This window comes from Camelus dromedarius, chromosome 22 (genome assembly GCF_036321535.1).
Source record: "Camelus dromedarius isolate mCamDro1 chromosome 22, mCamDro1.pat, whole genome shotgun sequence".
In the NCBI taxonomy this organism is placed as follows: domain Eukaryota; kingdom Metazoa; phylum Chordata; class Mammalia; order Artiodactyla; family Camelidae; genus Camelus; species Camelus dromedarius.
Genome location: NC_087457.1, coordinates 35,526,866 through 35,554,682, shown reverse-complemented (window position 1 = coordinate 35,554,682; position 27,817 = coordinate 35,526,866). Strand labels below are relative to the sequence as shown.

General features: G+C 49.3%; 1 protein-coding gene across 1 annotated transcript in view; it reads left to right on the top strand.

Moving 5' to 3' along the window:
• DLGAP2 (DLG associated protein 2) overlaps positions 1-27,817 on the top strand; it is a 440,996-nt gene that overhangs the window by 63,976 nt on the left and 349,203 nt on the right. Inside the window, exon 3 of the mRNA XM_064477626.1 lies at positions 24,026-24,080. Within this exon, the coding sequence (XP_064333696.1) occupies positions 24,026-24,080 (55 nt within the window). The remainder of the gene's footprint in view (positions 1-24,025; positions 24,081-27,817) is intronic.

The following is a 27,817-nucleotide window of genomic DNA, read 5'->3' as shown; positions in this document are numbered from 1 at the left end:
TGGAAACACACTGGAGCTGTTTCCAGCTTCTGGGGGTTCTGAGTGGAGCTGCTCTGGTAGGTCCTCATTTCATGAGGCTGCTTTATTTCAGTGCTGTGGCTGGTGAAATGGAAAGCATGGGAACTGCCAACTCCCCTCCCTGAGTGCTGCACCCCCCCAGCGTGCGAGGGGCCCTGCGGCTCCGGTCGCTGTGCTTCTGGGTCCCTGAGGTTCCAGGTCCCTGCGGCTCTGGGTCCTGTGTTTCTGGGTCCTTGCGGCTCCAGGTCCCTGTGGCTCCGAGTCCCTGTGTTACTGGGTCCCTGTAGCTCCGGGTCCCTGTGTTTCTGGGTCCCTGCGGCTCTGGGTCCCAGTGGTTCTGGGTCTCTGTGGCTCCGGGTCCCAGTGTTTCTGGGTCCCTGCGGCTCTGGCACCTCTGTGGCTGGGTGACTCTCCCTGCTTTTCCAGCAGTGGGTGGTTACACCCGTGTTGAGCATTTTAGTGAATTCCCCCGGTAACTAATGACATTGATGCCTCTTTTCACCTGCTTCCATGTTTATTCTTCAATGCAGAGTCTGTTCAAATATTTCGCCCATTAAAAAAATGAGTTGTTTGTATTTTCATGTCTAATTTTGAGATTTCCTTGTATATTCAGGGTACAAGGCTTTTCTCAGATGTTTGATTAGAAATACAGTCTCCCAGGTGTGAGTTGTCCTTTTTTTTTTTTTAACAGTTTTTGAAAAATAATATTTCATTGTAATAATGTACAGTTTATCATTTTTTACTGTATGAATTGTGCTTTTGGAGTTGTGTCTAAGAGCTCTTTGCCTGCCCCAAAGACAGAAAGATTGTTTTCCACGATTTTTTCCAAGATTTTTTCTATGATTTTCCCCCCCAAATTTTATAGTTTTAAGGTTTATCACAGTCTCCACTATTTTGGCCTAATTCTTGTGTGAGATGTGAGGAATAGTTTGAGGTTGGTTTATTTATTTATTGCATATGATTCACTTGCTTCTTAACTTTTAAAAGATCTGTTTTTAATCACACTGGTGTATTTTAAAAGATTTTTGCAGTTACTTTGTTCTGAATGTCTGTTTCTAGTGCAGGCGTAATACTCTTGGGAAGATGAACTTCATGAATTCTTCATGGATTCTTTCATTTTGCAGGGAATTTTGCTTGAGAGAGGACTATTTGCTAAACTTTTATTTTGCTTAGTACTCAACTAATTTTGTGCGTTTATAATAATTTTTATTTTAGCATTAAACGATCAACCTTTCCTTACATATTTTACACATTATATACATGGCTAATTAATGCATTACAGGTTTAACAAAGTTTTGTAAACATTCAAATACCAATTTAAAAAGTGTTCATTTATGAATGTTTAATTCACAATTCTCACATAGCAGGTTCTCTTAATCACAGGCAAAAATACCACTGTCTTCCAAGGAGTTCTAGTAGAGAATAAAATTTGAGTCGAGGGGGTGGTGGCAGGTCCTGGCCCCAGTGCTCTGGGACACTTTTCATTGAGAGAGAGCCAGAAACAAGTTGTTTCAACACCCAGTTCTCCCAAACGCTCCCTGTTTCCCACCTGCCACCTGCCTGCACCTGACTTCGTCCAGCGAGTGTCGTCTACGTAAACCCTCCAGTGATCTCTGGAGAGAGCCCGTGAGGACCCAGAGGACATGTGTGCTTTTGCAGGGACGGAAGCCGATAGCTCACGTCTGTCCCTTTCTGTGGCTGGCAGTCAGGTGTCCGGAGCAAACTCAGTCCTCTACTTTGGGTTGGCTTCATGGAGAAGGTGATGAAGGATCTGGGTGAGCAAGTTTCTGAACTTCCATCTGATGCTTGTAGAAGTAAAGTTACTGCTGCCATCTCAACAGAATCACTTTACCTGTGAGGAAATTTTACTTTCAAAGTTACAGTATTTCTTAGAAGAAAAATATCACCATGTTTTACTTTTCAGCATTTTTGCTGTCTCACAGAAAGCTTAAGCTAAATATTTCGCAAAATGTTTTGAAATAGGGCAGTTAACAGTTTGACAGTGTGTGTGTGTGTGTGAAGTATGTTTGTTGTTGTGTGTCCAGGTAAATGTTGACATCTCTTATTATACCTAAGTAATAAAATTGGACTCCAACAGAAACCACTATGTGCATTATTGGGCTTTATGTATTTTATAGTTATTTTACAGTATCATGAAATTTCAAATGTTATGAATCTATCTGGCTGCTGTGAAATTAATACTGAAAATATGCCAGTGTTGTAATATGGTGTGATTTAATGATAAATAAAACCTGTTTCAGTGATACCAAAATGATAGTTTAAATGTTTTTTTTTTTTTCACTTAAAGAATTCAGAGATAGCTCAATGAAGTTTGGTGACAGTTTTTCTCATGCAGTGTCATCTGTTACTCTATTTTCACCTTGAAAGAACCAAGATCCATGCCATTAGGACATTTTCCATAAAGAGACCATTCACAGAGCCACATCACTGAGTTCTGGGAGGTAAGATCAGATGTTGAAGGGTCCTCGTCCCAGATTCCAGAACAGGTTTGCTCTGTTAGACAGCATTTTCGATGTATTGATTTCTTTGCATCTCTGTGTAGCAGATACTTGCAAGTGAGGGAAGTTGAATGAAAAAGCCTTTTAAACTTCTCTCCTCCTGTGCTGAAGCTCAAATGTTTTTATTTTCTTCCCGTGCAGGTTTATAACTGACCGCCTCCCAGCTTGGTTCTCAGAATACATTGCTGGGACTTTTGTTTATTATTTTTTACTAACCCCTATCCTTGCCTTGATTAAAAAGAATAACATCAGTCGGGTGGGAATTGTCCCAAGGCAGAGGCTTCCCTCTGCAGGCAAGGGTCAGAGCCTGCGTTAAAAGTGAGCTTGGTGACCGAGCCAAGGCTTCTACATTTCAAAGCAGGAGAGGAACAACTACTGACGGTGTTGCAGCGACTGTTTTCTACTCCTCGAGGTGACTGGTTGAGTTGGGTTCGTTTATTCTTCCATTCTGCAGCAGCACAGGACATTCAGTGCCGCCGTGGTGGAGAGCGAGTCCAGGGTGGGCAGGGTGGTGATCGCCGACAGGAACTGGACTAGCAGCCCTTGCTTGGTAAACATCCTGCGTCAGAAGGTTTTGCTCTTGTCTGAATAGTCCTTGTATGTTTACTTTCGCCTTCTCGCTAGAAGTATTTGGAAACGTTTTGAAAAGTCTTTAAAGAACAGTTGACATAGGGTTTGTTTCTGACGCACTGGTTTCTGTCTTATTTTTGTCTATAGTGACATTCAGAGGAGCAGCTGGTATTGTGAGTGTAGTCATCAGAAAAATCACCGAGACAGTGGTTGTATTTTCTTGAAGGGATTTATCTTCCTTGTAAATTTCAAGGGCTTTGGCCATGTATAGATTTGTATGAAATTCTGTTTCGTCGCACGGGCACTGGTGGCTGAGTGAGCACTGGGACCTGCGCTTTCGTGCGGAAATCCTCCCTGGGAATCCGACTTTTTGCCACATAGCCTGTCGCTGGATTGTTAAGATGTCAGTTTTCCACAACTTGATCCATAGGTTTAATGCAGTGTCAATGAAAACAGGTTATTCTGTGGATATCAACACACTGACTCTGAAGTTCATGTGGAGAGGATGCAAGATTCCCAGAACAGGGGTGACAACAGTGAAGGAGGAGAACAGAGTCACAGGACCGACTCTGCCCGACTTCAGGACTTACTGCAGACGTAGCTGCGGGGATCAGGGAGTGTGGTCTTGATGAAAGATCTATTTGTCAGCAGATCCATGGAACCAACAGAATGGAGAGCCCAGAAAGAGGCTGAGGACACCTAACTGATCCTTGACAAATTGTCAAAGGCAACACAGTGGAAGAAAAAGGCAGCACGTCTTGAAGAAACGGTGCCTGAACAACTGGACGTCCACGCAGTGGACCACAGACCGAAACGTAAAATGCGAGACTAGAACACTCCCAGAACATAACACAGGAAATCTAGATGACTTTGGACATGGCGATGACTTTTGTGATGCAACACCAAATACACAGTCCATGTAAGAATAACTGGCAAACAGGACTTCATTAAAATAAAAAACTTCTGCTCTGTGAAAGGCAGTGTCAAGTGAATGAGAAGACAGTTCACAGACTCAGAGAAAATGTTTGCAAGAGATGCATCTGATAAAAGATTAGTATGATTTCTTAGAAAAAAATTCAACAATAAAAAGCAATTTAAAAATGAGCAAAAGGTTTGAATGGATACCTCATCTGAGAGGAAGTACATGGGTAAAAATCTAAGAACACCTGAATATTGATGGTAAATAAGCACATGAAAAGAAGGTCAACGTTATATGTCATCAGGGAAATGCATGTTGAGACGTGAGCTAGCAAGCCATGAGGAAACACGGAGGAGCCTTGAGTGCGTATGACCAAGCGGAAGAGGCCCGTCTGAAAAGGCTGCGCACCGTATGGTTCCAGCTCTGCGACCTTCTGGAAGAGGCAAAACTACCGGAGCAGTAGAAAGATCAGTGGTTCCCGGGGACTGGAGGGAGGGGTGAACAGGTGGAGCCCAGGGGACTGTTAGGGCAGTGGATCTACTCTGTGTGCTGCAGTCACGGTGGATACAAGCTGTTGGACACTTGTCCAAAGCCGCAGAACGCACAGCACGAGGAGTGACCCCTGATGGGAACTGTGCACTGCAGTCGACAGTATGTACCGAGCTTGGCCCAGCAGTCATAACAGATGTTTGTACTGATGCAAGATGTTAATTCTGGTGGGGGCGGGGGAAGGGGAGCAGAGCAGGGTGAAGAAGGGGTTGTATGTGAACTCTTTCTCCCCAACTTTTTTACATTCCTAAACCTGCTCTAAAAATAGTTTATTTGTGAAAAAATGGTTTACACACATATTTTATTGTCCCTGAAAAGCTGAGAGGTGGACAGCACCTGTGTTCGGGTGACTGGGGCTTAGTGGCGAGACCGTCCTTGCCAGAAGGGCTTGTTCACAGCGGAGCCTGGGTTTTGAACAAAGGCCACGTGACCTCCGGTGTCACGTTTTCTACAACGCGGGAATTCATCAGCTGATTACTTCATGGCATGGCCACTGGGCTGAGCTGTGTTCCTGGTAAATCATGTGATGCAGCCCGTGGGCTCGGCGTCGGGGCACTACGTCAGTGGAACCAAGGCTGACAAACCAGACTGCGATGTTCTTAGAATCTGGGAGTTTTCTGTGTTTGCTCTGGCCTGTGGCCCTCACCCGATGCTGGAAATTCAAGTAGCAAGGACACCCGGGTTGGCTGCCCGTCGAGCAACAGAGGCCAGTGCAGAAGGTGCCCACGTGCTACGAGGGAAGACTTAGCGTCTGACCAGCATAAACTTGAAAAATAGGGGCTTAAAGCAGGCTTCTTGTTGTACTTCTATAGTGAAGTGTTGCTCTTTTTTGGGGGCAGCTTTTTTTTGTGTCAATGGTGAGAAAAAATAGATTAAACTTATTGTTAGCCAATTTGATTTCTTTACACAGTAAATTGGTTTTTGTTTTAGATCATTGTTTCCCAGTTAAAGAAATAAACCAAGAAGGATAACTGTTTCGTGATGTTTGATCCTTTTGCCCTGTTGCTGTAGGCTCTTTACCAGCTTCAAGGAGCTCCTCACTGTTCTTGTAGTCACACTAACCCTAGCATTTCAAGTGTGACCTTTGTTATGTAAATCTTCAAATCCACTGGTTGGAAACGAGACTGGAGTCCTGGGAAGCCTTCCCAGGTTTTGCAGGAAAGTCACTTTAATTACCCATAACTCATCGTTGCTTCCAGCTCTCCTGATACTGTCAGACGGTAAATGCACTTGCCCACTTGCAGGGGGTTAAAAACAGTCAGCTGGAATCTAAAAAACAAACAAACAAAAAACGTAAATACATAACAGAAACAGACTCATAGACATAGAAATCAGACCTGTGGTTGCCAAGGGGGCGGGGGGTGGGAAGGGATAGACTGGGAGTTCAGAATTTGTAGATACTGAGAGGCACATGCAGAATAGATAAACAAAATTATACTGTATAGAACAGGGAAGTATAGACAAGATCTTGTGGTAGCTCACAGTGAAAAAAATGTGACAATGAATATATGTATGTTCATGTATAACTGAAAAATTGTGCTCTACACTGGAATTTGACACAACATTGTAAAATGACTGTAACTCAATAAAAAATGTTAAAAAAGAAAAAAAAAAAAACCACAGCCAGCTGTACTTGAAAGACATCTCTGAGATTCTCCATCTACTTACCACCTTGGCTCGTCCACCCTAGTGGAACACGAGTCACGTGTCCTGGACCAGACAGCTTCATAAGGCCTGGGGTGAGCCTGTGAAGGGCCCTATTTCTCAGGAAACCTCCGGCGCCTCCACCGAGCGCTCACCCTGGTGTGGGTGAGGTAAACGGGCATCTTCCTTCCGTTTTCAGTCCACACCAATCGCTCTGTATTTAAACCATTTTTCTCTTATATTTTTTTACAAAAATAAAAATATGATGAATGTTTTCATTCATTCCTTCATTTGTTCATTTATTCCACAAATGATTCTTTGTCACTTATATGTCTCAGGCATGCTTTTTTTTTTTAATGAACTGTATTCGATCCCTTGTAATAACCATAATTAAAAAGAACAGGAAAAGGAACATGCATTTACACGTGTGTGTGTACAGCTGGACCCTCTGCTGTGAAACCACCACAACCTTGTAAACTGACTTCAGTACAAATCTCTCCTCTTCTTAAGGTTCAACTTCTAGTTTTCAGCTTTGAACGCATCTTCGTGAGGGCACCTGAGTTCTTTTTGGCCTCTGTCTTCTCCCTAACAGGACACCCAGTGGGCTGGGCTCTGTGAGAGCGTCTTTTTCAGTCACCCACGCCCCTCTGCCTGGAGGATTAGGTGCCCATGTACCCAGGAGACCACAGGTACCCACCTGGCTGTGACCACATTAGAGAATCACTGGTCCAGAAACTCTTCCTTAGCTGCCAGTCACGTGTTTGTGTGATGACGAGGTTTTATCACAATAAGATGCCTTTGTAGAGCATTTATCTACCTGTGTGCAGTTAACTTGGAAATAGTGCGTATGGACATTCGATTTCCTTCACCTTCGTGTGAGCTGGGTCATGATAAACCTTATCATGCACACCTGCCAATGGGAGCCATGAAACACCCGCCGCCATCATGCCTCAGGGCTAGTAAGTCTTCAGAACCAGCCACACGTGCTCACCCTCTCCATCTTCTAGGAAAGGGAACATTAGCATGCAGCCTCTGGAGGCCCCTGTGTCCCTTCCTGGCTTCATCACCCTGTGCCCGCCCCGGCTGGTCCAAGCATCCCTGGCGTGTCTTTGTCCCAGGTGGCACCTCTGTTTCCACCGTAGATAATGATAACACGTGGAGGTGTTTGCAGATGGAAGTCTGTGTGTGTGGCCGCATTGAGCCTTAAGTGTTAACATGCTGCATGGCTGCTACATGGTTGAAAATGACTTGGTGGGCATTTGGGCTGTGTCAGGTTCTAAGTGTGAGAGCCATGCTATGGTGAGCGGTTCCTGCAGTCCTCAGGTGAGAGAGTAGCGATCCGCATAGCAGTGATGCCCAAAGTGGGGTCCCAGGTCCAGGGGATCAGTGTCACTGGGAACTTGCTAGAAATCTACATTCCTGGGTCCTGCCTCCGACCTCCCAGACCAGAAGCTTGGGTGTGGAGGCCCAGAAATCTAGGTTTGGAAAAGCACCCCAGATGATTCTGATCCAAGTTAGAGTTTGAAAACCTGCTCTAGGATTTATCTTGAAGTGGAGTCTCTGAGTCGCAGGGTAAGAGGACCTTCAACCTGACTTTATTTTCAACTTGATGTAACATGTGGCTCACCCTCATCAGCAGGTGAGAAGTTCTTCACTTCACGTTCTCATCCAACCATCGCTGGTGTCAGACTTCTTGATTTTGGCGTTCCGAAAGCTGTGGGATAGTCTCATCTAATCTGTCTGTTTACAAATCTTTGATCAGTAGTGAGGTTGCACATATTTTTATAAGGTTTATTGACTCTTTTCTGTTGCTTATCTCTTCACATCCTTGGCTCATTTTCTATTCGTTTGTCTTTTCTGATTAATTTATAGATGTTCTTTATATGTTTGAGATACTAATCCTTTGTCATCTATGACTTCTTTTGTAAACTGTTTCACAGTGTCTCTTGTCATGCATGTTTAAAAACGTATATTTATTTAAATTTTAATATCTACTTTTTTGTTTTGCAATTAAAAAAATTTTTTTAATGTCTCCCATGCCTTCCATATGGTAAAGGGTGATAATTATTTTCTTCTTAAGGCTTTAAAGTTTGCGTTTCACTGTTGCACATTTCATCCCCTCAGAACTGGTTTTGGGGTATGGGGTGAGGTAGACTTAGTTTTATTTTTCAATATGGATAATCTGCTCTTCCAACTCAATCAACTTCTCATCAGTCTGAAATATATCACTGTTATATGTCAAGTGTCCACACCAGGGGTCTATTCCAGGGCTTCCTATTTTGTTTCCTTGGTCTATTTAGTTAACTTTTGGCAATAATTTATCCTATTAATTATTATGCCTTTAAAACACAATACTGGGTAAAGTAAGTCTGCTCGTCTTCTTTTTAAAAAAAATTCATTGAAATTATTCTAGACCTTTTACTTTTTCCACGTGAAAACTGCTTATCAAGTTTCCCAAAACACTGCTAAGATATTGATTCGAATCAACTTGAATTTATAGATTAAAGAGTGGAGGACTTATGGCTTCACAATATTTCATCTTCTTTATTACAAGCACAGTGTGTGTCTCCATATATTCAGGATTTCTTTTATGTTTTAAATAGTATTTGTTATTTTCCCCACTTAGATTTTGGACATCCTTGGTTAGATTTATACTTGGAAAAGCACCATGTAGTTTTACCTTCTGTTGTGAATGGGATTAAAAACCCTCTTGCTGCTCTAGTTGGCCACTTGTCTTGGGTGCGTGCGCTCTGCGTTTTTCTTGTTGATTTAGTGCCTGGAAACCTGGGGAGAAGCTGAGCCCCAGGCTGCGTCGTCGCCCTTTAAGCTGCTTTCTGACCCAGTGGGGAGCGGTGTGCCTTGTGACTGGTGGACCCTGACGACCTCGGGGCCTGGAGGCTCTGAACGTCAGGAGTGTTGGGAAGCAGCTGTGTGGCCCTGGGAAGTTCAGTTACTTCTGCCTCCTCCTCGGTTTCTGCATCTGTGAAACGAGTGACTTAGAATAGACCCTGTCCAGCATTGCTTCTGAATCCACGTTTTTTGAGTCAAATATGGAAGTAGTTTAATCTGAAAAGGTGATTTTCCACATTCTCGGGAGTCTGGTGTCGACACACACACTGATGTAAGACCTTGAGAGTATTTCGGATTTCACCTACTCCCTTGGATAATTGGTGGGCAAAATTGGAGAAATGAATCAAAGGAGTTTTCTGCTGCCACAGAGAAGCTGGGTCCTTTGGGGAACATCCATGAGCCCTCCATGGGCAGGTGCTCGGGTGCCCGCCCCACCCATGGGAGCCGGGGGAGGAGCCGGAGGGCAGCGTCTCCATCCATCCATGTCCCCTGGGCCAGTGCCCTTGTTTAATTCCCAGCCATGGCAGGGAGTTGCCAGCCTCTCCTCTGTGCACCTCCTTCTCCCACACCTACTCTGCCAGCATGTTGGGACGGGGCAGGCGGGGACAGGACCGCCTCTCCAGGTGGCTTCCTTGGCCCAGGGAAGCAGAGCCCGGCGGCCACTGCACCTGGTTCCCAGGAGCCTGTTGTGGGTTCTCAGTGTCACGTTAGTGGCTTCTGGGTATTTCCCCCGAACACCGTTAACTGTGAGCTCAAACTCATAGTCTCGCTCATTTCTAGAACTTACTGGTTCTTTCCTTCTGTGAGTCTGCCTCGGATCTGCTGTTCCTAATCCGGGTCCCTCCCTATGCCTCTTTGGGAGAAGCTGCTCACAGATGATTTTTTTTTGTTGTTGCTTCATTGCTCAGAGCTGGGATTCCCCGGGTCTGCAGGCAGGTAGGTCTGCGGCTGTGGTTTCCTGTTTCCACGTTGATTTGTCTCACTCTCCACCGAGAAGGCCGTTCTCCTCGCCAGGTCAGACAGGCCAAGCAGGGCAGGCATTTCTGCCTCCCTGTCCTTGTTCGTCTATGGACTGTCTGAGTCTGTAACTCCGAGTGTGTGCTGTTCACCTGCTGTCACCAGAGGTAAACTGACTGCTGAGTGCTGGGTTCAAAGGCAGAATCTGCAAATTAAATTTTATTTTTGTCCATCTGGGTTTGTTCTGCACAAGAGAAGTGCTCTGTTTTCTCTGTGTCTCTCCCAGGAGCGAGCAGCTGGATTTATTTTTTAGGTTTTTAGTTTTATGTTGGAATGTGCCGAGTTCAAGTATGTTTAATTATCTAAACTTCATGCTCCTGGTCGTTTTCGTTAGCAAACATAAGCCCAGGATTTAAGCTGTGATTTTTCTAATTTGGTGCAGGATGTTGAAGTGCCACCGTGTCTCGGGGCATCCATGATGACAGTGACATACAAGAACTTGAAGTGAAATTGCTGCCTTAGGAAAGCTGTGTTTACCACTAGGTCTAAATTTCATCAAGAGAAAAGGACGCCCGGTGTCTCCGCAGTGTCCCCATCGGCCCCCGCATGCAGACTCTGGGAGCGAGGGCCTGGGTGGCCGGACGTGGTCCCCAGGCCCCAACCCGCCACCAGCGTTGCCCCCCCCCCCCCCACGCCCTTTTAAGGCCTCCTGCCTCTTCTTTTCACCTTGCTTACTGTGCAGCTTTACATAGTTTTGAGTCAGTTTCGTATTTCGCCTTTTGTTACTGGTCAGCCACCCCAACGTGCTGCGAGTCGTTGCTGGAACCTTCCTCTTCCTGTTGGCTGCTCTTTCCTTGGGGGCCCGCAGCGAGCGCGGCCGGGGAGCTGGACTGCGGCTGCCCTCCCTGGGTGCCCCTGGCTTCCGCCGGAGAGCGCTGCCCGCCCTGCCCCACCCTGCGGGCAGTCTCCCGAGTTTTTCCCTCCAGCTCCGGCAATGCTGCTCATTTTCTTTTTCAGCAAAGGGAAATCCCATTTATATTTGTACTCCGAGAGCTTGAATGTACGGTAATTAAAATAGATGTTTCTTAATTTTGCTCTGTGGGAAGTGACAGCCAGGCACCATTAATCACTGAAAAGAAACCGCATCTCAAGGCTTCTAATTACCCGAGACCTCTGTGTGCTCCCAGGCTGGTGGCTGGATAAAGCTGAACTTAATAACCTAGAAGGAAACCAGACAGCGCCCTTGTTTTTACGTGCACGTGGTCTCGAGTCGTAGTCGCACGGCCTGGGGACCAGGCTGGTCAGAGGGCCGGGCACAGCCTGTGACTGTTCCCGCAACCAGGTCACACCGAGTGTCTGCAGGGGCAGCTGACAGCGGCAGGTCGTGTGCCGACGGCAGCACTGCTCCCGGAGGTCGCGCTGCTTGCTTCTGGAAAGCGGAGGTTTGCAGACGGGCTTGGGGAAGCGTCACCAGTGTGCTACAAAGCGACGATTCCATGTAAACGTCAAACTTGAGGCCCTTCTGTGCTCCAGCGTTCTGTAAAAACCTCACAGTCTTAACGTTTTCTGCCACGTTATCCCGACTTTCCTCCTCCTGCGGCTGTTTCTTTGTCAGTTTCCCAGGAATGCGGACACTTTTCAGTGTCCAGTCGTGAGTCCTCCCCTGACAGGCCCCTGGAGCCGGCTCTCCCTCCGGTGTTAATTCTGTGCACTTGAGGTGGGTGTCTGTCCTCCACCCGGACCCTCTCCCAGGACCAAGAGTCCCGGGGTGCTGACGGCCCTCAGATTCCAGCACTCCCCACCCCCCGGAGAGGGGACCCTGTCCCCATCTCCCCCTCGAGCTGTCTCCTCCCCTCCCGTCTCCCCACGGGCTCATGTTTGTTCTCAGCACGTCTCTAACCTTTTATTCTCTCTCCTGCTCTCCTTGCCGGGGTCAGGGCCTCCTCTCCCGCCTTGGCCGCTGCTTCTCCGTGGGAGGTCCCCGGGACATTGCGGGTTGGCGCCTCCGCTGGGCCCCTGTCTGGGCTGTGGGTCTATCTGTGCTCTTGCCCAGGCTCCCTCCTGGGGGTGGGGCGGGGCCGCGGGGGCGGAGGGGGGCGGGGCTTGCGGGGGGCGGGGCCGCGGGGGCGGAGGGGGCCCTGGGGGGGCGGGGCCTGCGGGGGGTTGCGAAGAGCCGCGGGCGGAGGGGGCGGAGGGGGCGGAGGGGGCGGAGGGGGCGGAGGGGGCGAGGGGCCGGCCGGGCCGGGGAGCAGTTTTCTGTCCCCGCAGGGCGAGCTGGCCCAGTGGCCCCGCGGCCGCCCTGAGCTGGTCCCAGGTTCTGAAATGCCCACTTCCGCAGGTGCCTGGCATCCGGCTCCCCCTTTTCTTTGCTCTGATTCCTCAGAATAAAGAGAAACAACCAAGTGACCCCGTTTATTTTCCCTAAAACGTCTGTGGCAGCGAATACTGAGACTTGTCCTCCATCAGCACCAGGTTACACGTGTCTGCCTGCGGTGACTTAAGTAATTTTTGCCACCGGCCGCGGATGATGGGTGTCCCTTCACCGTGGAAACAGGCTCCGTCCTGTCTGCGCATCTAATCAGATCACAGACCAGGTCCCGGGTTCTCTGCCTTTCTTCAAATGGCAGTCCAGTAGTCCTCACCTGAATTAACTGAATATCCTGTCCTCCGTCCAATTTTAATAGAGCTTTAGATGGAGCCTTTATCACGCACTGCGTTTCCAGGCGGACTTTGATTTATTTCTGAATTTTTTCCCTTCTGCTGCCCTAACACATCATGGTGTGTTAACAGTGAGTTTTGTGGTACCTGACAGGTAATCCCCTCTTCGTTTCCCCATATGTTTATTCATCCAGATAAACTTTAATATCATGTTTCAAGTTTCCATAGAGTCATGGGTGGAATTCTGATTGGGATTGTTTTGGACTTACAGGTAAAGTTAGGAAGGACTGACACTTCCAGGCTGAATCACACAGCAGAACGCGCTGCCCCGTTTATTTGGGTATGTGTTGAATAATCTTTGTTCGTGCTTTATTCAGTGGTCAGACCCTCACCTTGTCTGCCTATGTGATTTACAGGAGAGGGGCGGTGGGTTTGTGTCCAGCTGCTGCGTGCTCTGCTGCGGTTTTGTGGACTTCATTCTTAAATGTCCTAGAGGTTTTGCTTTAGTCATTTCAGTACATGTGGATTCATGATAGATTTTGACTTTCACTATTTATCTGTTATGAAATCTCCTTCCTGTTTTTGGCAGTCTTGTCCTGAGCTCAACCACATTCTGCAGTAAGATTTCAATTCTCGTCTGTGTCTATTTTGGAGATCTTAGGGTTAGATTTTATTTTTTTACACAATCTGAGTCTTTCTCTTTCTGGGTGTTTATCCTATTAATATAACGTATATTTTGTGCTGTTGTTTGAGCTTGTTACTGCTTTTGTATGCTTGAAAACTTTAAAAAATTATGTACTTTGCTCTGTGCTGTGTGTATTTTGTGTGCTTTCTTCTATCCTTCCCCAGAAATTTAGAAGGAACTTACTCTGTTTACATTTTATTTTAAGTAATATATTGAAGCCTGTTTCTTGATTATTCAATTTCAAAGCGAGAGCTATTAGGAAAGGTGAAGTAGCATTACACTCACACTTTAACTACAAGCAAACTTTCCTTCTACCTGAGGAAAAAAACCAGTTCTATTGAGACAGAATTCACGCATTACACAATTCACCCGTTTAGAGTATATAATCCAATGAGTTTTGGTTTGTACAGCATCACCACGGCCAATCCCAGAACACTTTCATCACCCTGGAAAGAAACCCCGTCCTCTGAAGCCGTGGTCCCCGGTCCTCCAGCCCCCACCTCAGTCCTTGTCCCCCCCAATCTATTTTGTGCGTCTTTGGGTTTTCCTTTTCCGGACGCATCATATGAATGGAATCGTGTGACGTGAGGTCTTTGGTGGCTGGCATTTTCCCTGAGCACAGTGTTTCCAAGGTCGTGTTTATCCACATTGTGTTGGTGGGGAGGTGGGGTTGGGACAAAGGCAGGCTTCTCTCTGAGCAGCTCCCCTTCACCCTCCAGCAGCTGTGAGTGGCTGTTTATACACTTCTTTTTTTTTGCTGTATCTTCACCACTGTCACTGGGGAGTGGGCAGTGGGGGGTTTTGTGCTGTCATGCTGGAAGTCCGTCTCATTTTTTAATGATGGACAAGTTTGAGCACGTTTAAATGCTCATGTGAAGAAGGCAGAGATGGAGGCAGGTTGAATATGTAAACAGAGAAGGTGGGTCAGTGGATGCAAGTCCTTTTAGGAGAATGTGGGGTTGAGAACACTCTGGGGCGTCAGTTCCAGGTACGTGGGACGCATCTCTGAATGCAGCAGAGGTCGGAGGACCGCTCATCGGTGTGGGGTGTGAAGTCCAGGAGCTCCTGTTGCTGGCTTTGCTCTTCCTTGTGAGAAGGAGTGAGGTTGTGGGTCAGGGGCACCAGGGAGGGGCCACGAGGCTCATGCAGCTGCTGGGAAGTGGGAGAGAGAGACTGCGTTTCCGGAAGATGTGTAGGGTTTATCGTTAGGGGTGCGGGGAGGAATCTCGTACACTTTAATTCTAGACTCATCAGCAAACAGCTGTAATTAACTGGGCTCAGGAGTCACTCCTAAGCTCGTGCTGGAGTGGGGGTCCCGAGGTGGACGGTGTGCTGGTCGACAGAGGGCTTGAGGGGCCTCTGTTTCTCCACGTCTCGCCAGCACTGGTTGTTTCTTGTCTTTCTGTTGACGGCCATCCTGACAGGTGGGCGGTGACACCTCACTGTGGCTGACTTGCATCCCTGGTGACGAGTGACCTCGAGCATCTTTTCGTGTGCCCGTTGGCCACCTGCGTGTCTGCTTTGGAGAAGCGTCTGCTCGTGTTCTTTGCCTGTTTTTTAATTGGATTGTTTGTTGGAGAAAAGGAAACCTTTGTATACTGTTGGTGGGAATATAAATTGGTACATCCAGTATGGAGGTTCCTCAAAAAATTAAATATAGAACTACCATATGGTCCCACAATCCCATTTCTGGGTGTGCATCCAAAGGAAATGACATCAGTACCTTCAAGGAGATGCCGCACTGCCGAGCTCACTGCATTAGTCACAAGAGCCAGCTCGTGGAAGCAGCCTCAGTGTTCAGGCAGATGAATGGATACAGGAGATGTGAGGTTGAGGAAATCCTACCATTAGTGGTGACGACATGGATGGAGCTGGGAGACGTCATTACAGGAAATAAACCAGACAGAGAAAGCTCTGTGCTATCACTTATGTGTGGAAACAAACACAAAAGCTTATGTCCTAGAAGCAGGGGGTAGAATGCTGGTTCCCAGGGGCTGTGGGGTGGGGAGACGCTGGTCAGAGGGCAGAAACCTCAGGTAGAGGACGGGTAAGTTCTGGGGGTCTCACGTATGACATGGTGACTACAGTTAACAGCACCGTGCTGTGTCCTTTGAAGTTGCTGAGAGTGGATCCCGAGCGTTTTAGTACATGCACACATGTGCACACACACACTCACACTCAGGGGTTAGCTCCAGGCGATGGGTGCATGTGTTCATTAACTTGAGTAAACGTATATCCAGTTGTCATGTACAGTTTAAATGTATTACAGTTTTATTGGTCAATTGTTCCTCAATAAACCTGAAGTAAATATATCCAGGGAGGCTTCCAGAGTCCGTGCTGCAGAAAGCTGGCTGGGTCATGCGTTAAGAAAGCTCATGTTTATTATTTTAATTTCGTGGTTTTTGCATCTAGGGGTGCCCTCTGAACTAATGTGTCCTAGGGGCTAGAGGGGCTTGGGGTCTGCCCCGTTTGCTCCCTGGGGCAGGAGGACAAGTCCAGAGGAACGTCAGCCACCTCTAGGGGGAGGGAACTCCTCACTCTCCTGCCATAATTTGCAGAGACCAGTCCGTACTCGTCAGCCCTTGAGGAGCAGCTGTTCTGCTGTTGGAACGTCCACCAGGAGGACAGGCTTTCCGTGGGGAGCGCAGGGGCGTGGAGGTGGGCGTCCAGTGTCCGGCAGGGCCAGTGGACAAGCTGCAGGGACGTTCTCCATCAGTGCCCCCCCCCCCCCCCGCCTCGTGTGGGGCCTCACGCCCCAGTTCTAGCTGTTGCCAGGACATCTTCTTCCCCCACGGTCAGCCCTGCTTCTGCCTGGAGGTGCTCTCTCCAGCCCGGGACCTTGTGAGACCGCCATTTCCTTATTTCTGCCGCTCACCATGCCCCGCCCCCCACCTGTCATCCTCCTACTGGGCAAAGTTCCAGGTGTGGATTAACTGCGTCACTGATGTACCCCACTCGATACCGAAAAGAGATGATTGCTGCCAGGGAACTACGTGTTTGAGTAGTCGGTGCAGATTAAAAACAAAACACCCCCGGACAGCCGCCGCTTGGAGCCTGGCCGCCCACATGCCCCCCTCCTCCCCGGCTCCCTCGGGGGGTTTGGTGCCAGGCTCTCTGCTCCAGCGTCAACACCTCTCCCTTCACAGAAGGGACCCAGGTCCCTAGGAGATGCTTGACTTCCCCTCCTCCTCCCGGCATATGTGGACCCGCTCCGCCTTCCTCCCTCGCTCTTCTCTTGGGAGGGGTGAGGGCAGCACCCTCCGTCCAGTGTTTCTCTGATCACCTGTGTCCCTGGCCCTCCTTCCTCCCTTCTCCCCTCTTTCTGTCAGGTTTGTCCCCTATTCTAACTCCTTTGACCAGATTGTCACCATGTCCTCCTACCCCATCTCCACACATCGTCTCCAGCTGCTCCGCAGACAGGTCACGCCCCTCAGGTGTGTGTCGGCTTGTGTTCAGTGTTAGACCCCACCAGCGGGTCCCGCGACAGCGCCCGAGCTCATACCAGGCTTCTGTCCCTGTGACTGTCACATCCGTGTCCACCCCACAGTCCTGGTGACACGTCCGTTGTGCTGGTGAGACTCTGCTGAGGACAGTGTCCCCCCTTATCTGCTGCCCATTTGTCTTGGTGCCGGTGTGAATTCCTCTGAGAAATGCCCCCCCCCCCATGGTGTTGGTGCCTCTTCCGGGCATCACTGTGGGCCGAGTTCATGTGTCATGGTCACCCCGCTGCCTCTCGGGTCGGCTGGCCTTCGTGTCCGGGACCCATGAGCTCGCCTCCCTGGGCAGCCGCCCCGTGCGTGGCTTCACGGGAGTGAGACCCGCCTCCACGGGCAGAGCTAGTGGCCTTGCAGAAGTTACCTGCAGAGTGACTTCCAGTAATCAGTGTGATCCCACCTGTTTTAAGGTAGAAGGTTTCTTTTTCAAACAACTCAGCAAAGTTATGCAACCTGAATAGGGATTTTTCCTTTTCAGAAAATTAATAGATACTTGAGCTGTAAAACTCTCCGGGCAGTGATGGATCTGCGTGGACTTAGCTCGCCACGAGTCTCACTTACCCCCAGTTTTATGTGAGACCTTTGCCCCCAGTAACTTAGCTGGTGGGGCGTATATTGCCAGAGACTCTGGTTCCTGTTCTTTTCTATATTTTTCAGATTATTATATTTTGAAAGCAAAATTGCCGTTGAAACCGTCCGGTAAGGACATCAGTGGAAGTAAGTGTGAAAGAGTAAATCGTCCGTTACAGGACATTGAATGGGTCTCCTTGTGAAGAATGTATGTATGTAATACTGGCTCACTGTGCAATACTCCAGAAATTAGCCCAACGTGGTAAATCAACTAGACTTCAATAAAAAAAAACAAAACTGGTTTCTCCTCTCCTGCCCAGCGCACCAGCCCACCTCCCTTCTTGTTGGTGGCATGCAACCTGCCACTTCCACTTCCATGACTAACTCTGAAAAAAGAGCCTTAGTCCCCCCACCTGGCTGACTGGCCACTCAGGGGTGTTTGGGTCCTTCCACAGGCACAGTCCCGGGGGCCCTCCCCCATTCTGGGCCTGGAATCCTGGTGTCGGTGGCCAGGCAGGACCCTGCTGTTATTCTCATAACAGTTCCTAAGGGACACACTCATAAAGGCAGTCAGTGTTTTGCATGAGAGATCCCTCCCACCCACGTACACGTGCATGCTACACACATACGGACGTCCGTGCCCATGTGCACACACGTGTATTTTTAGTATTTGGTTGACCTGAGGACCCAGCCTGTGCAGGTGGTGACTGAGACCAGTGGGTTGGTTTATCCAGGTGGCCCGTTGCCAGAGCAGGTGTGTGGACACCCTGTGTGAGTGTTGTCTGTCTGCATGACCGTCGGTGCCCTGGGCCACGTCTGTCACTTCTGGCTGTCCCCACTGGGCTGTGGTTTTGCCCTGTCAGCATCTCTGCTGCAGTCCGTCCGAGCTGTGGCTCAGAATTAATGCTGTGAGCTGACTGTACAGACGACCGTGGAGGTTTCTTCCCCTCAAAGCTCTGTAGCTGGGTGGGCTTCACCGTCTCACCGTGCTGGGCATTGGCTGTGTTGTCCGATGTCCCGAGCAGTCGTGCCGCGGTGTCAGGGTGGATGACACTCCCTTGCCGCAGCCACCCGGCTCCACGTTCACCCCTGCAACCTCGGCTGGTGGGTCCCGCTGTGTGGACAGCAGCTTCCCTGCCTGGTGAGCCGTGTGGGCAGAGAGGCCCTGTAAAGACTGTCCTGTGTCTGTCCATCCCGTGGCTGCACAGAAAGTTGCAGTGATGATCCTTGGATGTGTCCTGTCTCATGGGAACGTTTAGGGAAAGCCACCCAAGTCGGACCAGTGGTCACGCACACGCCCTGTGCCGGAGCTGACCCAGTTCCTGCGGGACTTCATGGAGACTTTGATATGTGATGAGCGTGTGTCCGGTGTCTCCTCACTTGTGACCCGAGACCCCTTCCCCCCGGAAGTGTCATTCGGAAGACGCAGTCCAGCCTCAGGGAGAGTCAGAAGTGGGAGCTACTTGGGCCTGTTGTGGTCGTGGTCGCTTTCCTTCTGGCGTCAGGACAGCGTCTCCCCTCCCCCACCCGCCGTCACTGCCCTGACCCTGCCTCAGCCATCCTCCCTGTGTCCCCTTGCCATCCCTCCACGGGGCCCCCAGTGAGTTTCCCTGGTGCTGGTTCCTCTTCCTCCCACGTCCCCCCTTCTCCCTGTTGTTACATCCTCATACTTGGGTCTGGGGGTCTGCCTCCCTCCCTGGCCCCCTCCCCTGCACACCCAGGGCCCTTCCATCTCTCAGGTGCCCTTTAAACGCCCTTGATGAATGAGTGGGTGGGGCCCCCTGCCCGGGGAGTTAGTGCCCAGAGCAAGAAACACCCGTGTGGGAGACACAGTCACGGTCTGCGGGGTTATTTCCTGGGTGGGGACACAGGTAGGGCCCTGTGGGAGGTAATGAAGGTGACCGGGACCTCCGGGGCACAAAAAGGTCAGGGAGGGTGTTTCATTTAAGCTTAATTTGCAAAAATGCTCTAGATTTCAATAGACAGAAAAGAGGAAGAAAGGTCACCGGGTGGAGGCTGAGAAGCAACGCGTGTCTGAAAGGCCAGGCCGCAGGGAGGATGTGAACGGTGCAGCCGGGAAGCGGGTGCCGGCAGGTCAGAGACGCACAGAGCCCCCCTCCCCTGTGATCTGAGCTCGCCTGCTGGGTCGTCAGTGATTCGGGGGGGGGTGGGGGGGGCTGCTGTAGTCATGACCCCCGAATGCATGCAGCCACGGGTTGGCGGGGAGGGAGCCCCTTGTCTGTGGGGTCCCCAGGGGGTTACCTGCAAGTTGCTCAGGACGTGGCGGGTCCTGGGAGCACACGGCAGGTGTGGGAGGCTGGGAATCTCGAGGGTATGTGACCGGGGAGGACGCTTGACAGAAGAGTCCTGTTGCAGAGGGAATTCTGAAGTACGTTCTGGAATGAGAAGCATCACACTTCTGCGTCTGCCTCGGAGCTGGAGCTGGGAAGGACTGGGGAGGCATCCCAGGGGTCTCACGATGGGGCAGAGGGTGGGGTGGGGTGGGGAGGGGACGTTCTGAAGTCCTCAGCTGACAGTGCGGCAGAGGGTTTCTGGTGGTGCAGTCCGGTTACAGTGGGTGATCAGAGCTACTGGTGACCCAGGATGCCCCGCCTACGAATGCACCCTGGTGACTGGAGAGCAGGGTCACAAACAGTACCTGGACACCCGTGTTCAAACAGTGTGCTCACAGCAGCCAGATGAGTGTACTGTGAGGAACCAGCGCACGGTCACGAGCCTGGTCCCCTCTGTGAGTGGACACACTGTGTGTATAGCCCGTGGTCCAGCTGGCTCTGTGACCCTGGAGAACCCGGCCACTACAACAGTTTCCTCTTCTCAGTACAAAAGCGCCCTGGAATATTCCTGAATGATTGTTCCATGCTTTTAACCCAGCCGTGACACCGATTAAATGAAAGTGCACGTGTGATTTATCTCAGCTACATTCAGTCTGTGCACTTGGATTTTCTTACGCTGTGAATAGATTTAATTACATTTAATTAAATAGATGGGACCACTGTGCACCTCGTCTGCAGCGTCCTCATGAGGCCGGAGGAAATGGAGGCACGGGGGCAAGAGCGTAGAGAGCAGAGGAGGGCAAGGACCCAGAGTGACGCTTGAGAAAATCTTTGTATTTGGAAGTAACTTCAAGTGTAAGAGTTGAAGAGACAAAACCAGGCCAGCAGGTCGGGGAGTGCTGTGTAGACGGACGTGAGGCTCTCTCCTGGTAGGGGTCTCTCCTTGGCCCCGCCCGCCCGCTTTCTCTCTCTGAGACGAGGATTTTGGTCGACTCTCTGGCTGTTGTTCACACTCTCCCCTCAGCCCTTGGAGCCCTGCAGGGAATTCCTTCAGGCCGAGTGGATATCCACTTCCCATCCAAGTTCCTGCTGCCGGTTCGTCCCTGACCCCACGTTTATGGTGACAAGTGTGACCGCACAGTGACTAGGCCTTAGTCATCCATATGGATGGATAAACCCAGGAGCATCGAATTTTTGCAAAATCCACAACCATAAAAAACAAACACAAACATCATTGTGAACGGAGAGGATAAAAAGAGTAGAAGAAAACATAAACTGTCATCTTTTCGGAGAGAAAAGCCGATGTGACCGTACAACCCAAGAACGGGCCAGCGTAGGAAAGGAAGGCTTACAGGAGAGAAAGCCAGCAGCAGCACAGGCGGTGCTGTGGTGGACGAGCGGGAGTTGGTCTGAAGAGCCCCTGACCTGACGTGTCTGATGAGGTGAACGCTCCTTAGATTCCACCCGACAGGAGGCAGGGTTCGGGGGGGGGGGAGCTTGGAAGAACCTGGACACGGGACACAGAGGACACATGTAGGATGGTTTCTTACGGTGTGTGACGTTGGTGTCAGCTCTCGACCGCTGGGCAGGTGTCGGTGGACTGGGGCATCGGCTGAATATGCTCTGTTCAACCCCAGCTGCTCGTGGCCTCACGTCTCCCAGTTACTCTTAGCAGTTAGGTGCTGTCACACAGCAGGCAGGCCGAGTGAGTGGAACTGAGCTTTGCAAGTGCCTTTGGGCCAGAAGGATAATTTTATTGTCCTCTGCTGTCTTCTGTAAACCCTTCCGCGAGGCAGAAATAACCTGTCAGCATCCTGTCCCCGCTCCTTGCAGCCCGAGCTTGCCACGCAGCAGTGCCATGTGCCCGGCGCTGCAGGGCCTACAGCCCCGCCGAAGACTTGACAAAGAGCTTCACCTGTGGCCCCAGCTGGGAGGAACTTGTCGAGATTGGATACGAGCACCGTTCCAACACAGTGTCCGCCTTAGGAAAGTCAGAGATGAATCCCCATGGGCTGCTGGTGGGTCTGTGGGACCTTAGATTTTCTGGTTGGGAGCCAATGGAAAGCGCTACTTGGCATGTTCAAAACAAAACTTACAGGGGGTGTTGCCTGTAACATCGATTGGACCATCGATTGAGCAGGTGGCTGGTTGGTTGGCAGCAGCGGGGGGCCGGGGAGGGGGCGGGCAGAGAGGGACCCAGAGGCTGGGATCAGAAGCCTCAGGGGGTCAGGCAGGGAAGCTGCGCCTGGGGCGACTTCGGTTTCTTCGCAGAATCATGTGTCGAATGAGCTGATGTACTTGTTAGTCTAAATCAGCTCCTTCCCTGACGCGGCTTAGCCATGTGACACACACCCCTCGGGAGGGGCTGCCACGTCACCAGGGCACACGATCACCTGACCTGCAGAGAGGGCTTTCGTAGGAAAGCTGGTGTGGAGTGTATCCCCTGGGCGATGGTCAGAAGGACCTGTGTTTCTACCTGGCTCTCCCCCAGGTGGTTCTGTGCATTGTCCAGACCCTGGATGTGGGCAGGCCGATCCCTGGGGCTGCCGGGAAGGAAGGTGTCTGTGCTGAGCTAGTTAGTGCTAACTCGACAGCCACCTTAGCATCGGCCTCCCACATGCCTCCTGGTTACCACCACGGACCCTCCCAGAGCCTCCAGGTGCCACTCTCCGTCAGCGTTGTAGTCGAGTGGCAGGTCCCACGCAGCTGTCTGAGCGACTCAGACTCTGTGTCCACGTCTTCAGGGTGTATTTCTGGAAGAGGTCAGCTATATTAGTTTATGCCTAAGCCCTTGGTGTCCCATTCTGAACGTGTTTGTGGTTTATCTGCTGGCAGCAGCGTTTTCAACTGTTCCTTTGAGATGGGCTTTGCGATAAGACCAGGTCAGCACTTTCCCCTCTGGACGTCTCCCGGGGGTAGGAGCACGCGAGGGTTCCAGGTCAAGTGAGTTTGCCCGCGGGACCGGGTAGGGCTCTGTTGTGGTCACGTGTGTTCTCACCCTGCACGCGGGCTGCACTGCACAGAAGTTTTCCAACTTATAGGACCATTTATGTCTCCTGAGGGAGACTGTTCCTCAGCCTGGTGAGAACCTGTGAGCCCCTCTGGAAAGTGCTGGAAAAGGTCAGCGCATGGGAGTGCTGGCTGTGGAGTCAGAAGGGGGCAGGTTTACAGGGAGCCCAGGACGTTACCTGTGCGTGTGCGTGAGTGCATGTGCGTGTGCACGTGAGTGTGCGTGTGTGTGCACATATGCGTACACATGTGTTTGTACAGACACTGAGGGCCAGGGGCCAGCAGAAGAGAAGAGGGTCAGAAATGCTCCCACAGTTTCCTGTCTCAACATAGTGGGCATTGAGGGCGTGGAAGGGAAGGAAACGGTTTTTCCAGAGCAAGACTTCTGCCCGCGTTGATCTATCGACCAGAAGCTGCGTCTGCCCGGCGAGACCCTGAGTTGGGGTGTCCCTGCAGCACCCCTCTCTCCCCCTCCGCCGGCTCATGAGTTGGCTCCAGAATCAGCAATGCTCACGTCTTGGCTGAGAGCTGGGGGTGTGTGGCCATGGAGGGTTGAGGGATGGTTGCAGCTTCATCCGTGGACTATTTAAGATGCAAGTTCAGCGTTTACTCTAATTGAGCTGAGAAAGCACAGTCATAAGTTTCCCACGGAGATCTCTTCAGTGGCCAGTTCTTTTTAAATCTGTGCTTTGCAGTTGCCTTCCATTGCTGAATTTTCCTGGGAAAGCCGTTTTCCATTATTTTCATCTTCCTTTCACTTATTAAATAAGATATTTCCTCCACCTTTTCCTACCAAACTGTACATGTGAACACAGCCGCTTTGTTCACATCTTCTTTATGACTCATCCTTGGTAAAAGCTTCTCAGCTTAGATCCTAAAGACGGACCCAATGCTCTGCCCCAGCAAGCCTCCATTTTCAGGTTCTAATTGCTTCCCATATTTTAAAAGCCATCGCAGAACTGGTGGGCCCATTCGCCTTATTGTAGGAGTCCTCTGAGTGCAGCTTTCAAGGCACTTTGAGGACCCATTAGGGACACACATTAAACAGAGCTGCATTCCTATCCTCAGAGCTGCGTGTATAATCAGCACACTTACCTGATTAACCTTTTTGATGAAAAATGTACGTCATCACAATTTTTCAGTGCCGTTTAATTTATTAGATCACTCTGGGCGTGATGGCTGTGCAGCACTGAACGACCTTATTAGAAAATCACTTGCAGCAGTTAATGAGATGCCTTTCTCTACCTGAGTGGTAACCAAGTGCATTTTATTTATTTGTTTTGAAACAGGTTTTGCCTGGCATTCTGCAGAAGCATTGCTGTATCTTACCCGACAGGAACACAGGTGAGTGCATTCTGTTCTTCTGATTTTGATTGTTGGTTTTACATCAGTGGAAAATTGAGAAGTATGATTACATAATTTAGATATCTTGGTTTTTTTAAACGGTCATTTTATATATTGACTGAAACAAGCACAAAAATGGATTGTTCAGTTCTGCAATGAATTGTAACCTGAGCTCAGAGATTTGTTTTATTTGACAAAGGAAATAGATTTAGATGATTGTTGGATTTTTAAGGGAAACTGGTTGCCTTATTAAGTTGAATGTATTCGTGTCAAAGTTGTTTCTTTTGTGGATTATACGTATATATTCAGTAAGAAAAACCACCATTGCTCTCCAGCATGGAATATATCTGGAGTCTGTTCGCAGTCAAGGCTTTACTTACAATCAGGGTAGGAACTGGCCAGATGCTACACTCAAAACCTCCAGGGTCTCAGTGAATGAACATACAGGGCGGTGTCTTTAACGGGAGATTGTGTGACTGTGTAGTTTTTCATTGAAGGACGGATGTATGTGGCTGGAGGTTGTAAGTGAGGTGGTTTGCATTACTTTTAAGGAAACATCATGGAAGGAAAAAATGTCTAAAAAAAAACCTTTGGAACTTTGTTGTTTTGAGGTTGAACAAGGAGAGTGTGTTGTCCTGTGCACACACACACAACTCAGTCACCGCCCTGTGCTTCTAATGAGAGTACTTACTAATACAGAGATACCAGGTCCTGAGGGAAAGGTAGACACGCTGCATCTTTTCTGCAGACGGTTTTGCGAGAGTTCACGCATTCCTAGGATCTGCTGTGTTCGGTCAAGTGCATTGGTCTGCGTCCCTGGATACTTTGGTTAGGTATGAAACAGAGGTGCTGGCCTTACCTTCTGTGTCTGCCGGCCGAGCAGACTGAGTCACAGTGGCTCGCTGTGACTGTTAAGGGAAGGTAACCTGCTGGGGTTTTCTCTACTTCCATCGTAAATAGCACCTTCACTGGCTGGTGTTTACCAGGGTCCCACTCTTAGATCATCAACAAGACACTGTGGTTTTCTTTTTTTTCTGTAGCACCAACTTTACTGAAATTTCCAAAGTAATTTTTTTTTTTATTTGAAGTACAGTCAGTTACAATGTGTCAATTTCTGGTGTACAACACAATGTCCCAGTTATGCATACATATACATTTACTTATTTTCATGTTCCTTTTCATTAAAGGTTATTACAAGATGTCGAATACATTCCCTGTGTTACACAGAAGAGATTTGTTTTTCACCTATTTTTATATATCGTGGTTAACATTTACAAATCTCAAACTCCCAAGTTTATCCCTTCCCACCCTCTTTCCCCTGGTAACTGTAAGATTGTTTACTATGCCTGTGAGTCTGTTTCTGTTTTGTAGATGAATTCATTAGTGTCCTCTTTTTTCTTTTCTCTCTTTCTTTTTTTTTTTTAGATTTCACATATGAGTGATATCATATGGTATTTTTCTTTCTCTGTCTGGCTTACTTCACTTAGTATGATCATCTCCAGGTCCATCCATGTTGCTGCAAATGGCATTATTTTATTCTTCTTTATGGCCAAGTAGTATTCCATTGCACAAATATACCACAGTTTCTTTAACCGGTCACCTGTCGATGGACATTTAGGTTGCTTCCAAGTCTTGGCTAATAAGACACTGTTTTATATTATGTGTTCCAATGTAAAACGCCAAGTATTTTGGAAAACTAGGATCTTCATTTTTTGCTCATAATTGTGGGTAGATTGTGTTACTGTTATTTTTCTAAAAAGTTCACAGACCTCTCTCTGTTGTGACTTCACCCGATCAGTCATGTCTCCGCTGTGAGTCTGAGCACTTGTTCAGAGCACGGTCGGATGTTGGCTGAGCCTCTTCCTGTTTTCTGAAGGTCTTGGTTGGTAGTGAAAATACACAAACATGTGACAAAACAAAAGATTTTGCGAAGTGTGTCCATCGACAGCAGTGTGTGTGCCACAGTTTAAAGCGGAAACATTTTTCAGGTTAGTTTCTCTCTTCCAGGTGAGTTGCTGATTCTGAGAAGCATCCAAAATAACAACAAAATTAATGAGTAGACAAGTGCGGTTCTGTGGGGCTCTGAGTGGATTTTAAATATTGGAACGAGTTTTCTGTGTTTTTAGATGGTTTGTTTTATAAGAAGCTTCAAGTTGACATGGAAAATATTTCCAAATTGAGACGCTTTATTTGCTTTTCATAAGAATCCAAGTAACCAACCTCCAGAACCAAGAAAGCTGCCTTCCTTTGTGACCTGAATGCTGAGGTCATTTGCTAGACAGTTTCCTTACTGCTGTTTCTATATGATGGAGTCCTTTTGAAGTCAGTGCCGAGGACGTGAGGCTGTGACATTAGGTGCAGAAAAAGGGAAGAATGTTATCAAATGGGGAGAAAGAAGAGTTGGCTGCAGCTACAGCTCTTAGAGGTGTAAATTCATTCGTAATAGAGAGATCTGAGAATTCTAGTTTTTACCACGTAATTTGATCTAGTATGTCTGAAGCTGCTTAGTTATTTAGGAAATGTTTGGAAATTGCTTCTGACTCAGACAGAGTGGTTATTGCTTTTGCATTTTAATGGCAAATAGGGTCCTTAGGAACTTGAATGTGGTTTGTTTTTACCTCAGCAGTTTTACAGAAGATTTCAAATTTTTGGGCGAGAAGATTGACTTTGGAATGAGTAGAGGGTTTCACTGCAGGAAGATGAAAAACATGGTGCAGATGGTGGTGGTGATGCTGCGCACCAAGGAGAATGTCCTTAATGCCCCTGAACTGGACTCTCAGAAATGGCTAAGGTGGTAGACGTTATGTTATGTGTACTTTACAGAATTAAAAAAAAAAAGATCGACTTAGGGGTGAACCATGGCATTCATTGCATTTGATTTTTACGTATTTTGGAAGCGCTGTGTATCCAGTAACTTCTGTGAGTTGTAGCTGAGCCCCTGGAATGGGACACCTGTTTTCAGGCGTCTCTGCTGTGGAGCTAACGCGGTGCCAGCGGTCGGCCTTCTCGGAGGTCAGCGTGACTGCTTTTGAGACAGAATTCCTCGTTTCCTGCCGTTTGCTTCCCTGTGATCATTCTGGTTGGTGACGGGAGAGCTGGGGTGAACTGTGCTGCCCTCCTCTGTGGACGACCTTATTTTCCATACAGTCGGGTGAGGGGTGGGCAGTGTGGTCTGTGGCTAAAAAGACCAGGAATAACTGAGGCAGCGCTGTGCTGAGCTGCGCGAGGACCGCGAGTGAGCCCGCCCAGAGGACGCGCCTCCTCCCTGGCCCGTGTCTGACGGCCAGGCCCGTCCGGGAGGGCAGACCCCGCGCCTCCCCGCCTGCTGCCACCCCCAGCTGGAGGCGGGGAAAATCCACCTGCACTCAGAGGGCTTTGTGTCATAAACTGGGAGGGGCTTTCGTGGAGAACTGCCGTCTGTTCACGGACGTTGCTCCCTGCCTCAGGCCGGGCGGCCACCTGCCGGGGTCTTCTGAGCCGGCATCTCTCGTTCTCGCAGGCGCTTTGGTGGAGGTTGGAGGAGGCCGCTCTGGAGGTGCAGCCCATGCTGCCCCCTCCCAACGCCTCACTGAGCTCTACCTTCCCCGCGGCCGCGAGCTGGCGCCAGGCTCCGGGCCGACGGGTCGGAGTGCTGGCCTCTGTGAGCGTCCCCGACAGCCGTGCTCACAGCGCCGTGGCCTCGGCACTGGGCTCTCGTGAGGCCTTCTCTCCGGGGTGTTCTTCGAGCCTCCAGCAGC